Genomic DNA, 18,632 nt, shown 5'->3' on the forward strand with positions numbered 1-18,632 from the left:
GTCCCCAACGCACTAGACGACCAGTTCTTATAGCCTTTAGCTGTACCCTCATCCTACTCCTCCTCTGTTCCTCTGGGGATGTAGAGGTTAACCCAGCCCCCAGCACCCCTCCCATTCCCAAGGCGCTCTCATTTATTGACTTCTGTAACCATAAAAACCATGCATGTTAACATTAGAAGACTCCTCCCTAAGTTTGTTTTATTCACTGCTTTAGCACACTCTGCCAACCCGGATGTCCGAGCCGTGTTATAGACCACCTTCAGCCTCCAGCTGTGCCCTGGACACCAGGGTGAATTGTGAATTGATTGCCCCCCCATCTATCTTCAGAGTTCGTACTGTTAGGTGACCTAAACTGGGATATGATTAATAACACCCCGGCCATCCTACAATCTAAGCTAGATACCCTCAATCTCACACAAATTATCAAGGAACCTACCAGGTACAACCCTATATCCGTAACCATGGGCACCCTCTTAGATACCATCCTGACCAACCTTTCCTCTAAATACACCTCTGCTGTCTTCAACCAGGATCTCTGCGATCACTGCCTCATTGCCTGCGTCCGTAATGGGTCTGCAGTCAAACAACCTCCACTCATCACTGTAAAACGCTCCCTAAAACACTTCTGCGAGCAGGCCTTTCTAATCGACCTGGCCGGGGTATCCTGGAAGCATATTGACCTTATCCTGTCAGTAGAGGATGCCTTGTTGCTCTTTAAAAGGGGTTTCCTTAAATAAGCAAAAATGTAGAACTAAGAACAGACAACACAGCCCTTGGTTTACCCCAGACTTGACTGCCCTTGACCAGCACAAAAACATCCTATGGCGTTCTGCATCAGCATCGAATATATATGCAACTTTTCAGGGAAGTCAGGAACCAATATACACAGTCAATTAGGAAAGCTAAGGCTAGCTTTTTCAAACAGAAATTTGCATCCTGTAGCACCAATTCCAAAAGGTTTTGGGACACTGTAAAGTCCATGGAGAACAAGAGCACCTCCCTACCAGCTGCCGATTGCACTGAGGCTAGGTAACACTGTCACTACCGATAAATCTACAATAATTGATCATTTAATTTATCATTTAAATAGGCATGCTTCTACGGCTGGCCATCCTTGCTTTCCACCTGGATACCCCCTACCCCGGCCAACAGCTCTGCACCCACAGCAACAACTTGCCCAAGCCCCTCCCACTTCTCCTTCACCCAAATCCAGACAGCTGATGTACTGAAAGAGCTGCACAATCTGGATCTCTACAAATCAGCTGGGCTAGACAATCTGGACCCTCTCTTTCTAAAATTATCCGCAGAAATGGTTGCAACCCCTATTACTAGCCTATTCAACCTCTCTTTCGTATCGTCTGAGATCCCCAAAGAAAACTGACCATCCTACCGATCTTTGACTTCGGCAATGTCATTTCAAAATAGCCTCCAACACTTTACTCAGAAAACTGGATGTAGTCTAGGCTCTAGACTACATCCAGGCTCTCGTTGGCTGGCCCTTGCTACATATTCATCGCCAAACCCACTGGCTCCAGGTCATCTATAAGTCTTTGCTAGGTAAAGCCTCGCCTTATCTCAGCTCACTGGTCACCATAGCAACACCCACCCATAGAACGTGCTCCAGCAGGTATATAGCACTGGTCATCCCCAAAATCAACACTCCCTTTGGCCGCCTTTCCTTCCAGTTCTCTGCTGCCAATGACTGGAACGAATTGCAAAAATCAGTGAAGCTGGAGACTCATATCTCCCTCACTTGCTTTAAGCACCAGCTGTCAGAGCAGATTACAGATCACTGCACCTGCACACAGCCCATCTGTAAATAGCCCACCCAACTACCTCATCCCCATATTGTTATTTATCTTCTTGCTCTTTTACACCCCAGTATCTCTACTTGCACATCATCATCTGCACCATCTATCACTCCAGTATTAATGCTAAATTGTAATTATTTCACCTCTATGGCCCATTTATGACCTTACCTCCCTATTCTTCTACATTTGCACACATGTACATACATAGTGTGGTGTACAGCAGGTCAGCCACCAGGGGGAGATTCGTCGAGACCTGGTAACAGATGAGGTAAACATCACGTGGCGATGGCTCCATCTGCTGGACGTGCCAGGTCTCGACGGGCTCTCCGGACAGGACTAATTGGGGCTGATTGGGAGCTGTAATCAAGACCCATTAACCTGCCAGAAGGGCAGCACACAGGGAGGGAAGAAAGGACTCCTGTGTTATTGTTGATGGTTGCAGAGGTAACGAGAGGGAGTTTTGTGCCTGACAGCCAGACCCGGAACCCAAAAGATGGAGAGGGTCTCATTTTCTTTTTGATCTATTATTGAAATAAACACCCTTGAAACTGAGCCTTCTCTTGTCAATTTCTGAAAACGTCTTGACCAAAACCCTGGTCTGATTTCTACTGTGTTATTGACTGTATGTTTGTTTATGTGTAACTCTCTGATGTTGTATGTGTCAAACTGCTTTGCTTTATCTTGGCCAGGTCGCAGTTGTAAATGAGAACTTGTTCTCAACTGGCCTACCTGGTTTAAATAAAGGTGAAATAAAAACACAGACACACACACAGAGTCAGACAGACAATCACACACACAGACCTCTTTGCTCTCAGAATCCTACAGTGAAACCACGAGGGGAGAGAGAGTGGTCTGGAAACTCATCTCTCATCGGACTACAACAAAAAATAATGACGTGAAACCTGTTGTATTAAAACATTTAATTATGATTTTATTGGGATTAAAAAGTCTGTATGGAATGTCAGGTATACAGTACTATAACACAGCAGTTAAACACAGGGTTGAATCCTAACTTCCACTTATTAATCAACATTGATAGTCAATGTTATAATTTGGCTTAAGAGGAAGGTAGAATTCTCCTCATATAAAGCACCACTAGATTCTGAAATGACTAGTGGATTAGTACAGGCAGGTACACGGTTAAAAAATATATATTTGAAAAACTCTCTGATAAGTGGCTGGCTGGTGATCATCGTCCTAATTCCCGGTGGGGGAATTACCTTGTTGGTGATGTTCTGATATATATATGCCAAGTGATACAGTTGAAGTTTGAAGTTTACATACACTTAGAGTTGGAGTCATTAAAACTCGTTTTTCAATCACTCCACAAATGTCTTGTTAACAAACTATAGTTTTGGCAAGTCGGTTAGGACACCTACTTTGTGCATGACACAAGTCATTTTTCTAACAATTGTTTACAGACAGATTATTTCATTTATAATTCACTGTATCACAATTCCAGTGGGTCAGAAGTTTACATACACTAAGTTGACTGTGCCTTTAAACAGCTTGGAAAATTCCAGAAAATGATGTCATGGATTTTGAAGCTTCTGATAGGCTCATTGACATCATTTGAGTCAATTGGAGGTGTACCTGTGGATGTATTTCAAGGCCTACCTTCAAACTCAGTGCCTATTTGCTTGACATCATGGGAAAATCAAAAGAAATCAGCCAAGACCTCAGAAACAAAATTGTAGATCTCCACAAGTCTGGTTCATCCTTGGGAGCAATTTCCAAACACCTGAAGGTACCACGTTCATCTGTACAAACAATAGTACACAAGTATAAACACCATGGGACCACGCAGCCGTCATACCGCTCAGGAAGGAGACGCGTTCTGTCTCCTAGAGATGAACGTACCTTGGTGCGAAAAGTGCAAATCAATCCCAGAACAACAACAAAGGACCTTGTGAAGATGCTGGAGGAAACCGGTACAAAAGTATCTATATCCACAGTAAAACGAGTCCTATATTGACATAACCTGAAAGGCCACTCAGCAAGGAAGAAGCCACTGCTTCAAAACCGCCATAAAAAAGCCAGACTACGGTTTGCAACTGCACATGTGGACAAAGATCGTACTTGTTGGAGAAATGTCTTCCGGTCTGATGAAACCAAATAGAACTGTTTGGCCATAATGACCATCGTTATGTTTGGAGGAAAAAGAGGGATGCTTACAAGCCGAAGAACACCATCCCAACCGTGAAGCATGGGGGTGGCAGCATCATGTTGTTGGGATGCTTTGCTGCAGGAGGGACTGGTGCACTTCACAAAATAGATGGCATCATGAGGTAAGAAAATGATGTGGATATATTGAAGCAACATCTCAAGACATCAGTCAGAAAGTTAAAGCTTGGTAACAAATGGGTCTTCCAAATGGACAATGACCCCAAGCATACTTCCAAAGTTGTGGCAAAATGGGCTTAAGGACAACAAAGTCAAACTATTGGAGTGACCATCACAAAGCCCTGACCTCAATCTTATAGAACATTTGTGGGCAGAACTGAAAAAGCGTGTGAGAGCAAGGAGGCCTACAAACCTGACTCAGTTACACCAGCTCTGTCAGGAGGAATTGGCCAAAATTCACCCAACTTATTGTGGGAAGCTTGTGGAAGGCTACCCAAAACGTTTGACCCAAGTTAAACAATTTAAAGGCAATGCTACCAAATACTAATTGAGTGTATGTAAACTTCTGACCCACTGGGAATGTGATGAAAGAAATAAAAGCTGAAATAAATAGTTGTCTCTACTATCATTCTGACATTTCACATTCTTAAAATAAAGTGGTGATCCTAACTAACCTAAAACAGGGAATTTTTACTAGGATTAAATGTCAGGAATTGTGAAAAACTGAGTTTAAATATATTTGGCTAAGGTGTATGTAAGCTTCCGACTTCAACTGTAGATTCAACAGGATTGGGTTTCAGTTCTGAAATATAATGTTTGCTCTATCTAGTAACTCCTTATCATACTCTGATGTAAACAGACAGCTTCGTCTCTCAAGATAACCACGTTGGTGAGTGGTGGGTCAACACTCTCTCTCTCTTTACCCACACCAACTCAGTCTTTCTCTCTCTCTCTCTCTCTCTCACAGTCTCTCTAACACAGTCTCTCGCTCTCTCACAGTCTCTCTCTCTCTCTCACAGTCTCTCTCTCTCTAACACAGTCTCTCTCTCTCTAACACAGTCTCTCTCTCTCTAACACAATCTCTCTCTCTCTAACACAATCTCTCTCTCTCTAACACAATCTCTCTCTCTAACACAATCTCTCTCTCTAACACACAGTGTACATCCATAGTCCTATTTGTAGGTGACAGGCAGAAGTGTCAGGTTGTTTTTGGGGACCTCGCCTCCTGCATCCCCCAGTTACCACTCCTCATCTACTGCCTCCACCCGTTACCACCTCCCCCGCCTGGTAGAGAGAGGGGGGGAGATTTGAAGAAGGATTACGAGTGAGACAGAGGGAGAGAGAGAAAGAGGGGAGAGAGAGAGAGAGAGAGAGAGAGAAAGAGGGGAGAGAGAGAGAGAGAGAGAGAGAGAGAAAGAGGGGAGAGAGAGGGGGAAGAGAAAGAGGGAAGAGGGGAGAGAGAGTTTATTTTCCCTTTTGTACTTCAACTATTTGCACATCATTACAAAACTGTATATTCTATTCTATTTTACAGGCTGACTACACCGTGCGCGAGTGTTGCAAAATATATGTAGAAATCCATGTTATTCGATTATTGCACCCACACTGCTCACACACGCCAACGAGCGTCTGCGTTGCCAAGGGCAAAAAGAGAAGTCAGTTCTATTTCTGACGCAGCGCTGCAAGTCCTGCCTCTCCCATCTCCTCATTGGTTTATAGAAGCACGTGCCATCTCCTCATTGGTTTATAGAAGCACGTGCCATCTCCTCATTGGTTTATAGAAGCAGGTGGGTGACTGAAAGACGAACGAGGTCAGTGGCGGTAATGCACCTAATTTATGAAAGTTGCCAATCGCAATATAAAGTCAAGAGAAGAAAAGACCTGGAAGGAGGAGAGATGACTAGAAACAATTCAGGTGACTGTTTTATGTGTGGATTTGTTGGAGTAGAGGACCTTGTGCATTTCAGGTAAAAATAACAACTCAATGTTAATATCCCAGGACAAATTAGCTAGTAACAGCAAGCTCGCTAAATAGGACAAATTAACTAGCAAGTGCAAGCTAACTAGCTAAATTGCCATAAATGTTTAATGCTTTTCGATCTGTTCCCAAATTAATGTAATTGGTTCAGAGTTTGTTTTGATATTTTAACCTGCGTGTCGTGATCGTGTTTGGTGTAGGGGGACAAAATACATTTACGCGCGCCGCCACTTTGGGTTCCGTGTTGCCCTTGGCAACACAGACGCTCGTTGGTGCAATAATTGAATAACATAGATTTCTAAATTAACGTTGCAACGCTCGCGAGGGGTGTGGTCAGCCTGTAACGGAAAACCCTGAAACACACAGAGCTGAGCAAGCCTACCTTTAGTGAGAGTTTATCTTCACTCTGCACTGAAATCAAACAGGACCTTGGCCACGCCCTTGGCCACAGGCTGGTCCCTCATTGGCTGGGCTGCAGAGAGGAGCATGGAGCATGGTTAAACTCTGAACAACATGTGTGTGTGTTAGCCCAGGGTGAAGTCTCCCTTAGGTACAGATCTAGGATCAGCTTCCCCTTCTCCAATCCTAACAACCATTAGTGGGGGAAACACAAAACTGACCCAAGAGCAGTGTCTACGGGCAACTTCACCTGCGTTACAGGTGTGTGTGTAAGTAGTGGGGAACACTCCCTCCCCGTCCGTCCAGTGTTCCTCTGGTCCAGTCGACACGCTGCGTTACTCTGATCAGCGCCCTCTGCTGGAACCACAGATCCTTGTCCAGAGAAGACAAGGTGAGCGCTACCATCAGTCCTGTGTCATGCCAACAGTAAAGCATCCTGAGACCATTCATGTGTGGGGAGTGGGCTCACTCACATTTTTTGCAGGAACAATTTGGTGACGAACAATGCCTTTTCCAGTATGATGGAGCACCTTGCCATAAGGCAAAAGTGATAGCTAAGGGGCTCTGGGAACAAAATATCGATATTTTGGGTCCATGGCCAGGAAACTCCCGCGACCTTAATCCCATTGAGAACTTATGGTCAATCCTCAAGAGGCAAACAATAAGGACAAACAAAAATCCACAAATTCTGACAAACTCCAAGCATTGGAAGAATGCCATCAGTGGACTGCCATCAGTCAGGATGAATATATTGTCTCTTTGCATCATCTTCATGTACTTGTCAATAAAAGCCTTTGACACTTATGAAATGCTTGTAATTATACTTCAGTATTCCATAGTTAACATCTGACAAAAAATTATAAAGACACTGAATCAGAAAATGTTGTGGAAATACATTTTTGTGTCATTCTCAAAACTTTTGGCCACAACTGTATATTTTAGCTTTGGTCAAGAAAGAAACGATTGTTGATTAAATGTCTGGAACTTAAAAGGCAAAGTCTAATCAAGGTCTTATAGTTGAGTAACTGAAGGACCGTGGGTCTAATCAAGGTCTTATAGTTGAATAACTGAAGGACCTTGGGTCTAATCAAGGTCTTATAGTTGAGTAACTGAAGGACCTTGGGTCTAATCAAGGTCTTACAAGTGAGTAACTGAAGGACCGTGGGTATAATCAAGGTCTTATAGTTGAGTAACTGAAGGACCGTGGGTCTAATCAAGGTCTTATAGTTGAGTAACTGAAAGACCTTGGGTCTAATCAAGGTCTTATAGTTGAGTAACTGAAGGACCTTGGGTCTAATCAAGGTCTTATAGTTGAGTAACTGAAGGACCTTGGGTCTAATCAAGGTCTTATAGTTGAGTAACTGAAGGACCTTGGGTCTAATCAAGGTCTTATAGTTGAGTAACTGAAGGACCGTGGGTCTCGCTCACCTGAGGAGTCCATCTTCGTGGTCTTCTCGACAACGGGCTGATTCCCTGCCGACGGAGGCGGTTCCTCAAGGACCTCCGTGAAGGCCAGAGGGAAGATTCCTATTCGCCCGTGGATCTGTCCCCGCCCCCACTCCTGACCAATCACCTCCGTCAGAGAGATGACATCACCCTCGTAGAAGGTCAGCTCGTCTTCCTCCTCCCCCTCGAAGTCGAACTGTGCAACACACCTCAGACCACTAGCTCACACAGAGAGGGGTCAACAATACATTACTGTCTGTCTGTCTGTCTGTCTGTCTCTCTGTCTGTGTGTCTCTGTCTCTCTGTCTCTCTGTCTGTCTGTGTGTCTCTCTGTGTGTCTCTCTGTCTGTCTCTCTGTCTGTCTCTCTGTCTGTCTCTCTGTCTGTCTGTCTGTCTGTCTGTCTGTGTGCCTTACCTGACAGGTGCTGTGACCAGCTGGGACTTCTCTCCACTGGGTTGAGATGGAAGGATGGGCTGAAGGAGGACAGATGATTGGCTGTTGTTATCAGAAGGAGGCTAAGATTGGCTGTTGTCCTCAGAGGTGGGATCCAAGACCCTTCAGACATGCTAACACTGATTATACCTAGCAGGCCCTTCAGACATGCTAACATGCTAACACTGATTATACCTACCAGACCCTTCAGACATGCTAACATGCTAACACTGATTACACCTACCAGACCCTTCAGACATGCTAACATGCTAACACTGATTACACCTACCAGACCCTTCAGACATGCTAACATGCTAACACTGATTATACCTACCAGACCCTTCAGACATGCTAACATGCTAACACTGATTATACCTAGCAGGCCCTTCAGACATGCTAACATGCTAACACTGATTATACCTACCAGACCCTTCATAAGAAGAAAGAAAAACCCTTGAATGAGTAGGTGTCCAAGCTTTGACTTGTACATATACAACCATATATGGTCCTAAGGTGCATTCAGAAATTTCCGTTTCCTTTTCCACATTTTGTTACCTTACAGCCTTATTCTAAAATGGATTCAATAGTTTTTTTTCAATCTACACACAATACCCCATAATGACGAAGCAGAAACAGGTTTATAGAAATGTTTGTAAATGTATTAAAAGCGACCTGAAAATATCTGTGCAGCGACGCTCCCCATCCAACCTGACAGAGCTTGAGAGGATATGCAGAGAAGAATGGGAGAAACTCCCCAAATACAGGTGTGCCAAGCTTGTAGCGTCAGACCCAAGAAGACTGGAGGCTGTAATCGCTGCCGAAGTGCTTCAACAAAGTACAGGGTCTGAATACTTATGTAAATGTGATATTTACATTTTTTTTTTTTTTATAAATTTAAATGCTACCAGACCATTCAAATATCACACTTTGTCATTATGTGGTATTGTGATGTCATTATGAGGTAGTGTGATGTCATTGTGGGGTATTGTGATGTCATTGTGTGGTATTGTGATGTCATTGTGGGGTAGTGTGATGTCATTATGAGGTAGTGTGATGTCATTGTGGGGTATTGTGATGTCATTGTGGGGTATTGTGATGTCATTGTGGGGTATTGTGATGTCATTATGGGGTATTGTGATGTCATTATGAGGTAGTGTGATGTCATTGTGGGGTATTGTGATGTCATTGTGGGGTATTGTGATGTCATTATGGGGTATTGTGATGTCATTGTGGGGTATTGTGATGTCATTGTGGGGTATTGTGTGTAGATTGATGAGGGAAAAAACAATTTAATCAATTTTAGAATAAGGCTGTAACGTAACAAAATGTGTAAAAAGTCAAAGGGTCTGAATACTTTCTGAATGCTCTGTATATATTTAAAGCCAATGTATAGCCAAAGTAGATGTTTGTGATTACCATGTAACTCTTGTACAGGGGGTGTCCAGGCCTGGGTCGGAGGGGTAGAGGGGGGCCTTTCTTTGGTGCCCTCTGAACCTGCGGCTGATTGGCTGATGGAGTGGTGCAGGGGCCAGGGACAGCCTGTTGGTTGGCTGATGTAGAAGCGGGGGCGGCTACAGCCTGGGCAGGGGGTGGCTGATTGGATGATGTGGTAGAGTAGGAGGAGGAGACAGCCTGGAGAGGTGGGTGTCGACCAGGAACAGTCTTCATGGGAGGGGGGCGGAGAGGGAGCATCTTAAACACTCCCTGGGGTCTGACATACACGGAGAGGAGAGGAGAGAGTTATTATGTAAGAAATGAATGCTGACGTTCTGTACATTACCTTGGAAATAATGGACGACGCAGAGAACTACAGAGGGTCTAAGGGTATGAGGACCACAGAAGACTAGAGAGGGTATGAGGACCACAGAAGACTAGAGAGGGTATGAGGACCACAGAAGACTAGAGAGGGTATGAGGACCACAGACGACTAGAGAGGGTATGAGGACCACAGAAGACTAGAGAGGGTATGAGGACCACAGAAGACTAGAGAGGGTATGAGGACCACAGAAGACTAGAGAGGGTATGAGGACCACAGAAGACTAGAGGGTATGAGGACCACAGAAGACTAGAGAGGGTATGAGGACCACAGAAGACTAGAGAGGGTATGAGGACCACAGACGACTAGAGAGGGTATGAGGACCACAGAAGACTAGAGAGGGTATGAGGACCACAGACGACTAGAGAGGGTATGAGGACCACAGAAGACTAGAGAGGCTCTGAGGACTACAGAAGACTAGAGAGGCTCTGAGGACTACAGAAGACTAGAGAGGGTATGAGGACCACAGACGACTAGAGAGGGTATGAGGACTACAGAAGACTAGAGAGGGTATGAGGACCACAGAAGACTAGAGAGGCTCTGAGGACCACAGACGACTAGAGAGGCTCTGAGGACCACAGACGACTAGAGAGGCTCTGAGGACTACAGAGTAGTTCATGTACAGGACGGAATAGTTTTTCCCGCTCATACCACAGTTACTAAACAAAACAACACTAAAACACACATTTACCGGTATAAATAAACATTGGTATTTTATAAGATAATTAATCATTTCTCATCTTTTGGTTGCTAATCGTTCATTCTATTAGTTCTATATTTAAGGACACCACCCAGTTGTTCATTCCATATTTAAGGGCACCACCCAGTTGTTTATTCTATATTTAAGGACACCACCCAGTTGTTCATTCTATATTTAAGGACACCACCCAGTTGTTCATTCTATATTTAAGGACACCACCCAGTTGTTCATTCTATATTTAAGGACACCACCCAGCTGTTCATTCTATATTTAAGGACACCACCCAGTTGTTCATTCTATTAGTTCTATATTTAAGGACACCACCCAGTTGTTCATTCTATATTTAAGGACACCACCCAGTTGTTCATTCTATTAGTTCTATATTTAAGGACACCACCCAGTTGTTCATTCTATATTTAAGGACACCACCCAGTTGTTCATTCTATATTTAAGGACACCACCCAGCTGTTCATTCTATATTTAAGGACACCACCCAGTTGTTCATTCTATATTTAAGGACACCACCCCGTTGTTCATTCTATATTTAAGGACACCACCCAGCTGTTCATTCTATTAGTTCTATATTTAAGGACACCACCCAGTTGTTCATTCTATATTTAAGGACACCACCCAGCTGTTCATTCTATTAGTTCTATATTTAAGGACACCACCCAGTTGTTCATTCTATATTTAAGGACACCACCCAGTTGTTCATTCTATTAGTTCTATATTTAAGGACACCACCCAGTTGTTCATTCTATATTTAAGGACACCACCCAGTTGTTCATTCTATATTTAAGGACACCACCCGGTTGTTCATTCTATATTTAAGGACACCACCCAGTTGTTCATTCTATATTTAAGGACACCACCCGGTTGTTCATTCTATATTTAAGGACACCACCCAGCTGTTCATTCTATTAGTTCTATATTTAAGGACACCACCCAGTTGTTCATTCTATATTTAAGGACACCACCCAGTTGTTCATTCTATTAGTTCTATATTTAAGGACACCACCCAGTTGTTCATTCTATATTTAAGGACACCACCCAGTTGTTCATTCTATATTTAAGGACACCACCCGGTTGTTCATTCTATATTTAAGGACACCACCCAGTTGTTCATTCTATATTTAAGGACACCACCCCGTTGTTCATTCTATATTTAAGGACACCACCCAGTTGTTCATTCTATATTTAAGGACACCACCCAGTTGTTCATTCTATATTTAAGGACACCACCCGGTTGTTCATTCTATATTTAAGGACACCACCCCGTTGTTCATTCTATATTTAAGGACACCACCCAGTTGTTCATTCTATATTTAAGGACACCACCCAGTTGTTCATTCTATATTTAAGGACACCACCCCGTTGTTCATTCTATATTTAAGGACACCACCCCGTTGTTCATTCTATATTTAAGGACACCACCCCGTTGTTCATTCTATATTTAAGGACACCACCCAGTTGTTCCTTCTATTAGTTCTATATTTAAGGACACCACCCAGTTGTTAATTCTATTAGTTCTATATTTAAGGACACCACCCAGTTGTTCATTCTATATTTAAGGACACCACCCAGTTGTTCATTCTATTAGTTCTATATTTAAGGACACCACCCAGTTGTTAATTCTATTAGTTCTATATTTAAGGACACCACCCAGTTGTTCATTCTATATTTAAGGACACCACCCAGTTGTTCATTCTATTAGTTCTATATTTAAGGACACCACCCAGTTGTTCATTCTATATTTAAGGACACCACCCAGTTGTTCATTCTATTAGTTCTATATTTAAGGACACCACCCAGTTGTTCATTCTATATTTAAGGACACCACCCAGTTGTTCATTCTAGATGAACTTGTCCCGTGCTAGCCAACTAGCTACAGCTAACACATTCACGACCTCTGCAGCCAGAATAACAGCAAAGTAACTGTACTTGCATTTGTTTAAGCTGTTGTCTATTGACATTAATTTGGAAACATCCATAACAATGAGCTGATGATGCCTGATTTTGCCTGGTATAGCGCCATCTCATCAGGACACTTGTCGACACTGACTGTTCATTACGAGGAGAACGCATTGCATATCAAACACTAGGCTAGAAGCTAGCCCAAATACACTGCTCAAAAAAATAAAGGGAACACTAAAATAACACATCCTAGATCTGAATGAATGAAATATTCTTATTAAATACTTTTGTCTTTACATAGTTGAATGTGCTGACAACAAAATCACACAAAAATTATAAATGGAAATCAAATGTATCAACCCATGGAGGTCTGGATTTGGAGTCACACTCAAAATTAAAGTGGAAAACCACACTACAGGCTGATCCAACTTTGATGTAATGTCCTTAAAACAAGTCAAAATGAGGCTCAGTAGTGTGTGTGGCCTCCACGTGCCTGTATGACCTCCCTACAACGCCTGGGCATGCTCCTGATGAGGTGGCGGATGGTCTCCTGAGGGATCTCCTCCCAGACCTGGACAAAGCATCCGCCAACTCCTGGACAGTCTGTGGTGCAATGTGGTGTTGGTGGATGGAGCGAGACATGATGTCCCAGATGTGCTCAATTGGATTCAGGTCTGGGGAACGGGCGGGCCAGTCCATAGCACCAATGCCTTCCTCTTGCAGGAACTGCTGACACACTCCAGCCACATGAGGTCTAGCATTGTCTTGCATTAGGAGGAACCCAGGGCCAACCGCACCAGCATATGGTCTCACAAGGGGTCTGAGGATCTCATCTCGGTACCTAATGACAGTCAGGCTACCTCTGGCGAGCACATGGAGGGCTGTGCGGCCCCCCAAAAAATGCCACCCCACATCATGACTGACCCACCGCCAAATCCTCCGTCATGCTGGAGGATGTTGCAGGCAGCAGAACGTTCTCCACGGCGTCTCCAGACTGCCACGTCTGTCACGTGCTCAGTGTGAACCTGCTTTCATCTGTGAAAAGCACAGGGCACTAGTGGTGAATTTGCCAATCTTGGTGTCCTCTGGCAAATGCCAAACGTTCTGCACGGTGTTGGGCTGTAAGCACAACCCCCACCTGTGGACGTCGGGCCCTCATACCACCCTCATGGAGTCTGTTTCTGACCGTTTGAGCAGACACATGCACATTTGTGGCCTGCTGGAGGTCATTTTGCAGGAATCTGGCAGTGCTCCTCCTGCTCCTCCTTACACAAAGGCGGAGGTAGCGGTCCAGCTGCTGGGTTGTTACCCTCCTACGGCCTCCTCCACATCTCCTGATGTACTGGTCTGTCTCCTGGTAGCGCCTCCATGCTCTGGACACTACGCTGACAGACACAGCAAACCTTCTTGCCACAGATCGCATTGATGTGCCATCCTGGATGAGCTGCACTACCTGAGCCACTTGTGTGGGTTGTAGACTCGTCTCATGCTACCACTAGAGTGAAAGCACCGGCAGCATTCAAAAGTGACCAAAACATCAGCCAGGAAGCATAGGAACTGAGAAGTGGTCTGTGGTCCCCACCTGCAGAACCACTCCTTTATTGGGGGTATCTTGCTAATTGCCTATAATTTCCACCTGTTGTCTATTCCATTATTCCACTAAACTAGAAACATGAGGGAGGATTTGACAGCATAGTGACACTAAACTAGAAACATGAGGGAGGATTTGACAGCATAGTGACACTAAACTAGAAACATGAGGGAGGATTTGACAGCATAGTGACACTAAACTAGAAACATGAGGGAGGATTTGACAGCATAGTGACACTAAACTAGAAACATGAGGGAGGATTTGACAGCATAGTGACACTAAACTAGAAACACGAGGGAGGATTTGACAGCATAGCACCACTAAACTAGAAACATGAGGGAGGATTTGACAGCATAGCACCACTAAACTAGAAACACGAGGGAGGATTTGACAGCATAGCACCGCTAAACTAGAAACACGAGGGAGGATTTGACAGCAGTGACACTAAACTAGAAACACGAGGGAGGATTTGACAGCATAGCACCACTAAACTAGAAACACGAGGGAGGATTTGACAGCATAGTGACACTAAACTAGAAACATGAGGGAGGATTTGACAGCATAGCACCACTAAACTAGAAACACGAGGGAGGATTTGACAGCATAGTGACACTAAACTAGAAACATGAGGGAGGATTTGACAGCATAGCACCACTAAACTAGAAACACGAGGGAGGATTTGACAGCATAGTGACACTAAACTAGAAACATGAGGGAGGATTTGACAGCATAGTGACACTAAACTAGAAACACGAGGGAGGATTTGACAGCATAGTGACACTAAACTAGAAACACGAGGGAGGATTTGACAGCATAGTGACACTAAACTAGAAACACGAGGGAGGATTTGACAGCATAGTGACACTAAACTAGAAACACGAGGGAGGATTTGACAGCATAGCACCACTAAACTAGAAACACGAGGGAGGATTTGACAGCATAGTGACACTAAACTAGAAACACGAGGGAGGATTTGACAGCATAGCAACACTAAACTAGAAACACGAGGGAGGATTTGACAGCATAGTGACACTAAACTAGAAACACGAGGGAGGATTTGACAGCATAGTGACACTAAACTAGAAACACGAGGGAGGATTTGACAGCATAGCAACACTAAACTAGAAACACGAGGGAGGATTTGACAGCATAGTGACACTAAACTAGAAACATGAGGGAGGATTTGACAGCATAGCGACACTAAACTAGAAACATGAGGGAGGATTTGACAGCATAGCGACACTAAACTAGAAACATGAGGGAGGATTTGACAGCATAGTGACACTAAACTAGAAACACGAGGGAGGATTTGACAGCATAGTGACACTAAACTAGAAACACGAGGGAGGATTTGACAGCATAGCACCACTAAACTAGAAACACGAGGGAGGATTTGACAGCATAGTGACACTAAACTAGAAACACGAGGGAGGATTTGACAGCATAGTGACACTAAACTAGAAACACGAGGGAGGATTTGACAGCATAGCAACACTAAACTAGAAACACGAGGGAGGATTTGACAGCATAGTGACACTAAACTAGAAACATGAGGGAGGATTTGACAGCATAGCGACACTAAACTAGAAACATGAGGGAGGATTTGACAGCATAGCGACACTAAACTAGAAACATGAGGGAGGATTTGACAGCATAGCGACACTAAACTAGAAACATGAGGGAGGATTTGACAGCATAGTGACACTAAACTAGAAACATGAGGGAGGATTTGACAGCATAGTGACACTAAACTAGAAACACGAGGGAGGATTTGACAGCATAGTGACACTAACCATTTCAGTTTGTGTGGTTGTTGGTTTATCTTTGTGTAACTTTGTAGCAAGTACGGTCTGCATGTGTAAGTGGCAGGTAGCCTAACGGTTAGAGCGTTGGGCCCGTAATTTAAAGTCGCTGGTTGAAATACCCAAGCCGAGACAAGGTGGAAAATCTGTGTGCCCTTGAGAAAGGCAGTTAACCTTAATTTGCTCCAGGGCCGGCATACTACTACGGCTGACCCTGGAAAACAACACATATCACCCATCCAAGGTGTCCCCGGTATCTTTTCCAACTGTCCCTATAGTTGGTTTTAATGTCCATTCTAGAATGCCCCTTCTAGCCAATCACAAAGGAGTATTAAAACAATGCTGTGGTATTCACCATTTTTAATAGTATTCTATGTGTCAACTGGAGAGCAGCTACAAACTCAAAGTCTATCAGGAGTCCAGGACACACACACACACACACTTACCGAGGAGGAAGAGGAGGTTCACACTCTGAGGAGACCAGTGGGGTTTTCTTTTGGGCTGGAGCTGAGGATAAGACTGGAGGTCTAGGACCCATTGGGGGTGGAGCCAGGGCCAGGGTTAGGGGTACTAGGGATGTGGGTATGGGGGTCTGGATGGAGGGTTTAGAGACCAGAGAGGGTCTCCTGTTGTCAGGTACGGCTAGTCCGGACGCAGATAGGGGCACTGGAGAGAGAAGAGGAGAAGGTTGAAAACTCTCACTGTTAGTGAGAGAAAATGTATGCTTTTACAGTCACAGGTAACAGTTATGTCCATAACTTGATGTTCACACAGGAAACTGAATGACTGACTAAGACACACACACACACACACGTAGTTATGTTTACACACGATCAGGCATTTTCTTGCTTTACACGGTGGGTTGCTTTACAATCACTAGTGGTTAGAGCGCTGGGCCAGTAACCGAAAGTTTGGTGGATCGAATCCCTGAGCTGACAAGGTAAAAATATGTAGTTCTGTAGCTGAACAAGGCAGTGTAGGGTGTGTTTGTGTAGGGTGTGTTTGTGTGTGCTGTGTTTGTGTAGGGTGTGGTGTGTTTGTGTTGTTTGTGTTTGTGTAGGATGTGTACAGTGCATTCAGAAAGTATTCAGACCCCTTGACTTTTTCCACATTTTGTTAAGTTACATCGTTGTTCGGCAGGTAGCCTAGTTGTTAGAGTTTTGGACTAGTAACCAAAAGGATGTAAAATCAAATCCCTGAGCTGACAAGGTAAAAAAAAAGATCTGATGTTCTGCCCCTGAACAGGAAGTTAACCCACTGTTCCTAGACCAGTTAACCCACTGTTCCTAGACCAGTTAACCCACTGTTCCTAGACCAGTTAACCCACTGTTCCTAGACCAGTTAACCCACTGTTCCTAGACCAGTTAACCCACTGTTCCTAGACCAGTTAACCCACTGTTCCTAGGCCAGTTAACCCACTGTTCCTAGACCAGTTAACCCACTGTTCCTAGACCAGTTAACCCACTGTTCCTAGACCAGTTAACCCACTGTTCCTAGGCCAGTTAACCCACTGTTCCTAGACCAGTTAACCCACTGTTCCTAGGCCAGTTAACCCACTGTTCCTAGACCAGTTAACCCACTGTTCCTAGACCAGTTAACCCACTGTTCCTAGGCCAGTTCACCCACTGTTCCTAGACCAGTTAACCCACTGTTCCTAGACCAGTTAACCCACTGTTCCTAGACCAGTTAACCCACTGTTCCTAGACCAGTTAACCCACTGTTCCTAGACCAGTTAACCCACTGTTCCTAGACCAGTTAACCCACTGTTCCTAGGCCAGTTAACCCACTGTTCCTAGACCAGTTAACCCACTGTTCCTAGGCCAGTTCACCCACTGTTCCTAGACCAGTTAACCCACTGTTCCTAGACCAGTTAACCCACTGTTCCTAGACCAGTTAACCCACTGTTCCTAGACCAGTTAACCCACTGTTCCTAGACCAGTTAACCCACTGTTCCTAGGCCAGTTAACCCACTGTTCCTAGACCAGTTAACCCACTGTTCCTAGACCAGTTAACCCACTGTTCCTAGACCAGTTAACCCACTGTTCCTAGACCAGTTAACCCACTGTTCCTAGACCAGTTAACCCACTGTTCCTAGACCAGTTAACCCACTGTTCCTAGGCCAGTTAACCCACTGTTCCTAGACCAGTTAACCCACTGTTCCTAGGCCAGTTAACCCACTGTTCCTAGGCCAGGTAACCCACTGTTCCTAGACCAGTTAACCCACTGTTCCTAGACCAGTTAACCCACTGTTCCTAGGCCAGTTCACCCACTGTTCCTAGACCAGTTAACCCACTGTTCCTAGACCAGTTAACCCACTGTTCCTAGACCAGTTAACCCCACTGTTCCTAGACCAGTTAACCCACTGTTCCTAGACCAGTTAACCTACTGTTCCTAGACCAGTTAACCCACTGTTCCTAGACCAGTTAACCCACTGTTCCTAGACCAGTTAACCCACTGTTCCTAGACCAGTTAACCCTCTGTTCCTAGACCAGTTAACCCACTGTTCCTAGACCAGTTAACCCACTGTTCCTAGACCAGTTAACCCACTGTTCCTAGACCAGTTAACCCACTGTTCCTAGACCAGTTAACCCACTGTTCCTAGACCAGTTAACCCACTG

General features: G+C 44.4%; 1 protein-coding gene across 3 annotated transcripts in view; it reads right to left on the minus strand.

Annotated features, from left to right (window-relative positions):
- Positions 1-2,716: 2,716 nt before the first annotated feature.
- The window catches only part of LOC110500819 (uncharacterized), a 41,847-nt gene continuing 25,931 nt past the window's right edge, over positions 2,717-18,632 (minus strand). For all 3 annotated transcript variants that reach the window (XM_036958386.2, XM_090213347.1, XM_090213346.1), the window contains 6 exons: positions 16,461-16,680; positions 9,608-9,902; positions 8,174-8,232; positions 7,741-7,976; positions 6,296-6,385; positions 2,717-5,219 (listed from right to left, as the gene is read on the minus strand). In XM_036958386.2, the coding sequence (XP_036814281.2) occupies positions 6,315-6,385; positions 7,741-7,976; positions 8,174-8,232; positions 9,608-9,902; positions 16,461-16,680 (881 nt within the window). In that variant the 3' untranslated portion in view covers positions 2,717-5,219; positions 6,296-6,314. The remainder of the gene's footprint in view (positions 5,220-6,295; positions 6,386-7,740; positions 7,977-8,173; positions 8,233-9,607; positions 9,903-16,460; positions 16,681-18,632) is intronic.

This window comes from Oncorhynchus mykiss, chromosome 21, assembly GCF_057628025.1.
Source record: "Oncorhynchus mykiss isolate SJ-2025 chromosome 21, ASM5762802v1, whole genome shotgun sequence".
Taxonomy (NCBI): Eukaryota; Metazoa; Chordata; class Actinopteri; order Salmoniformes; family Salmonidae; genus Oncorhynchus; species Oncorhynchus mykiss.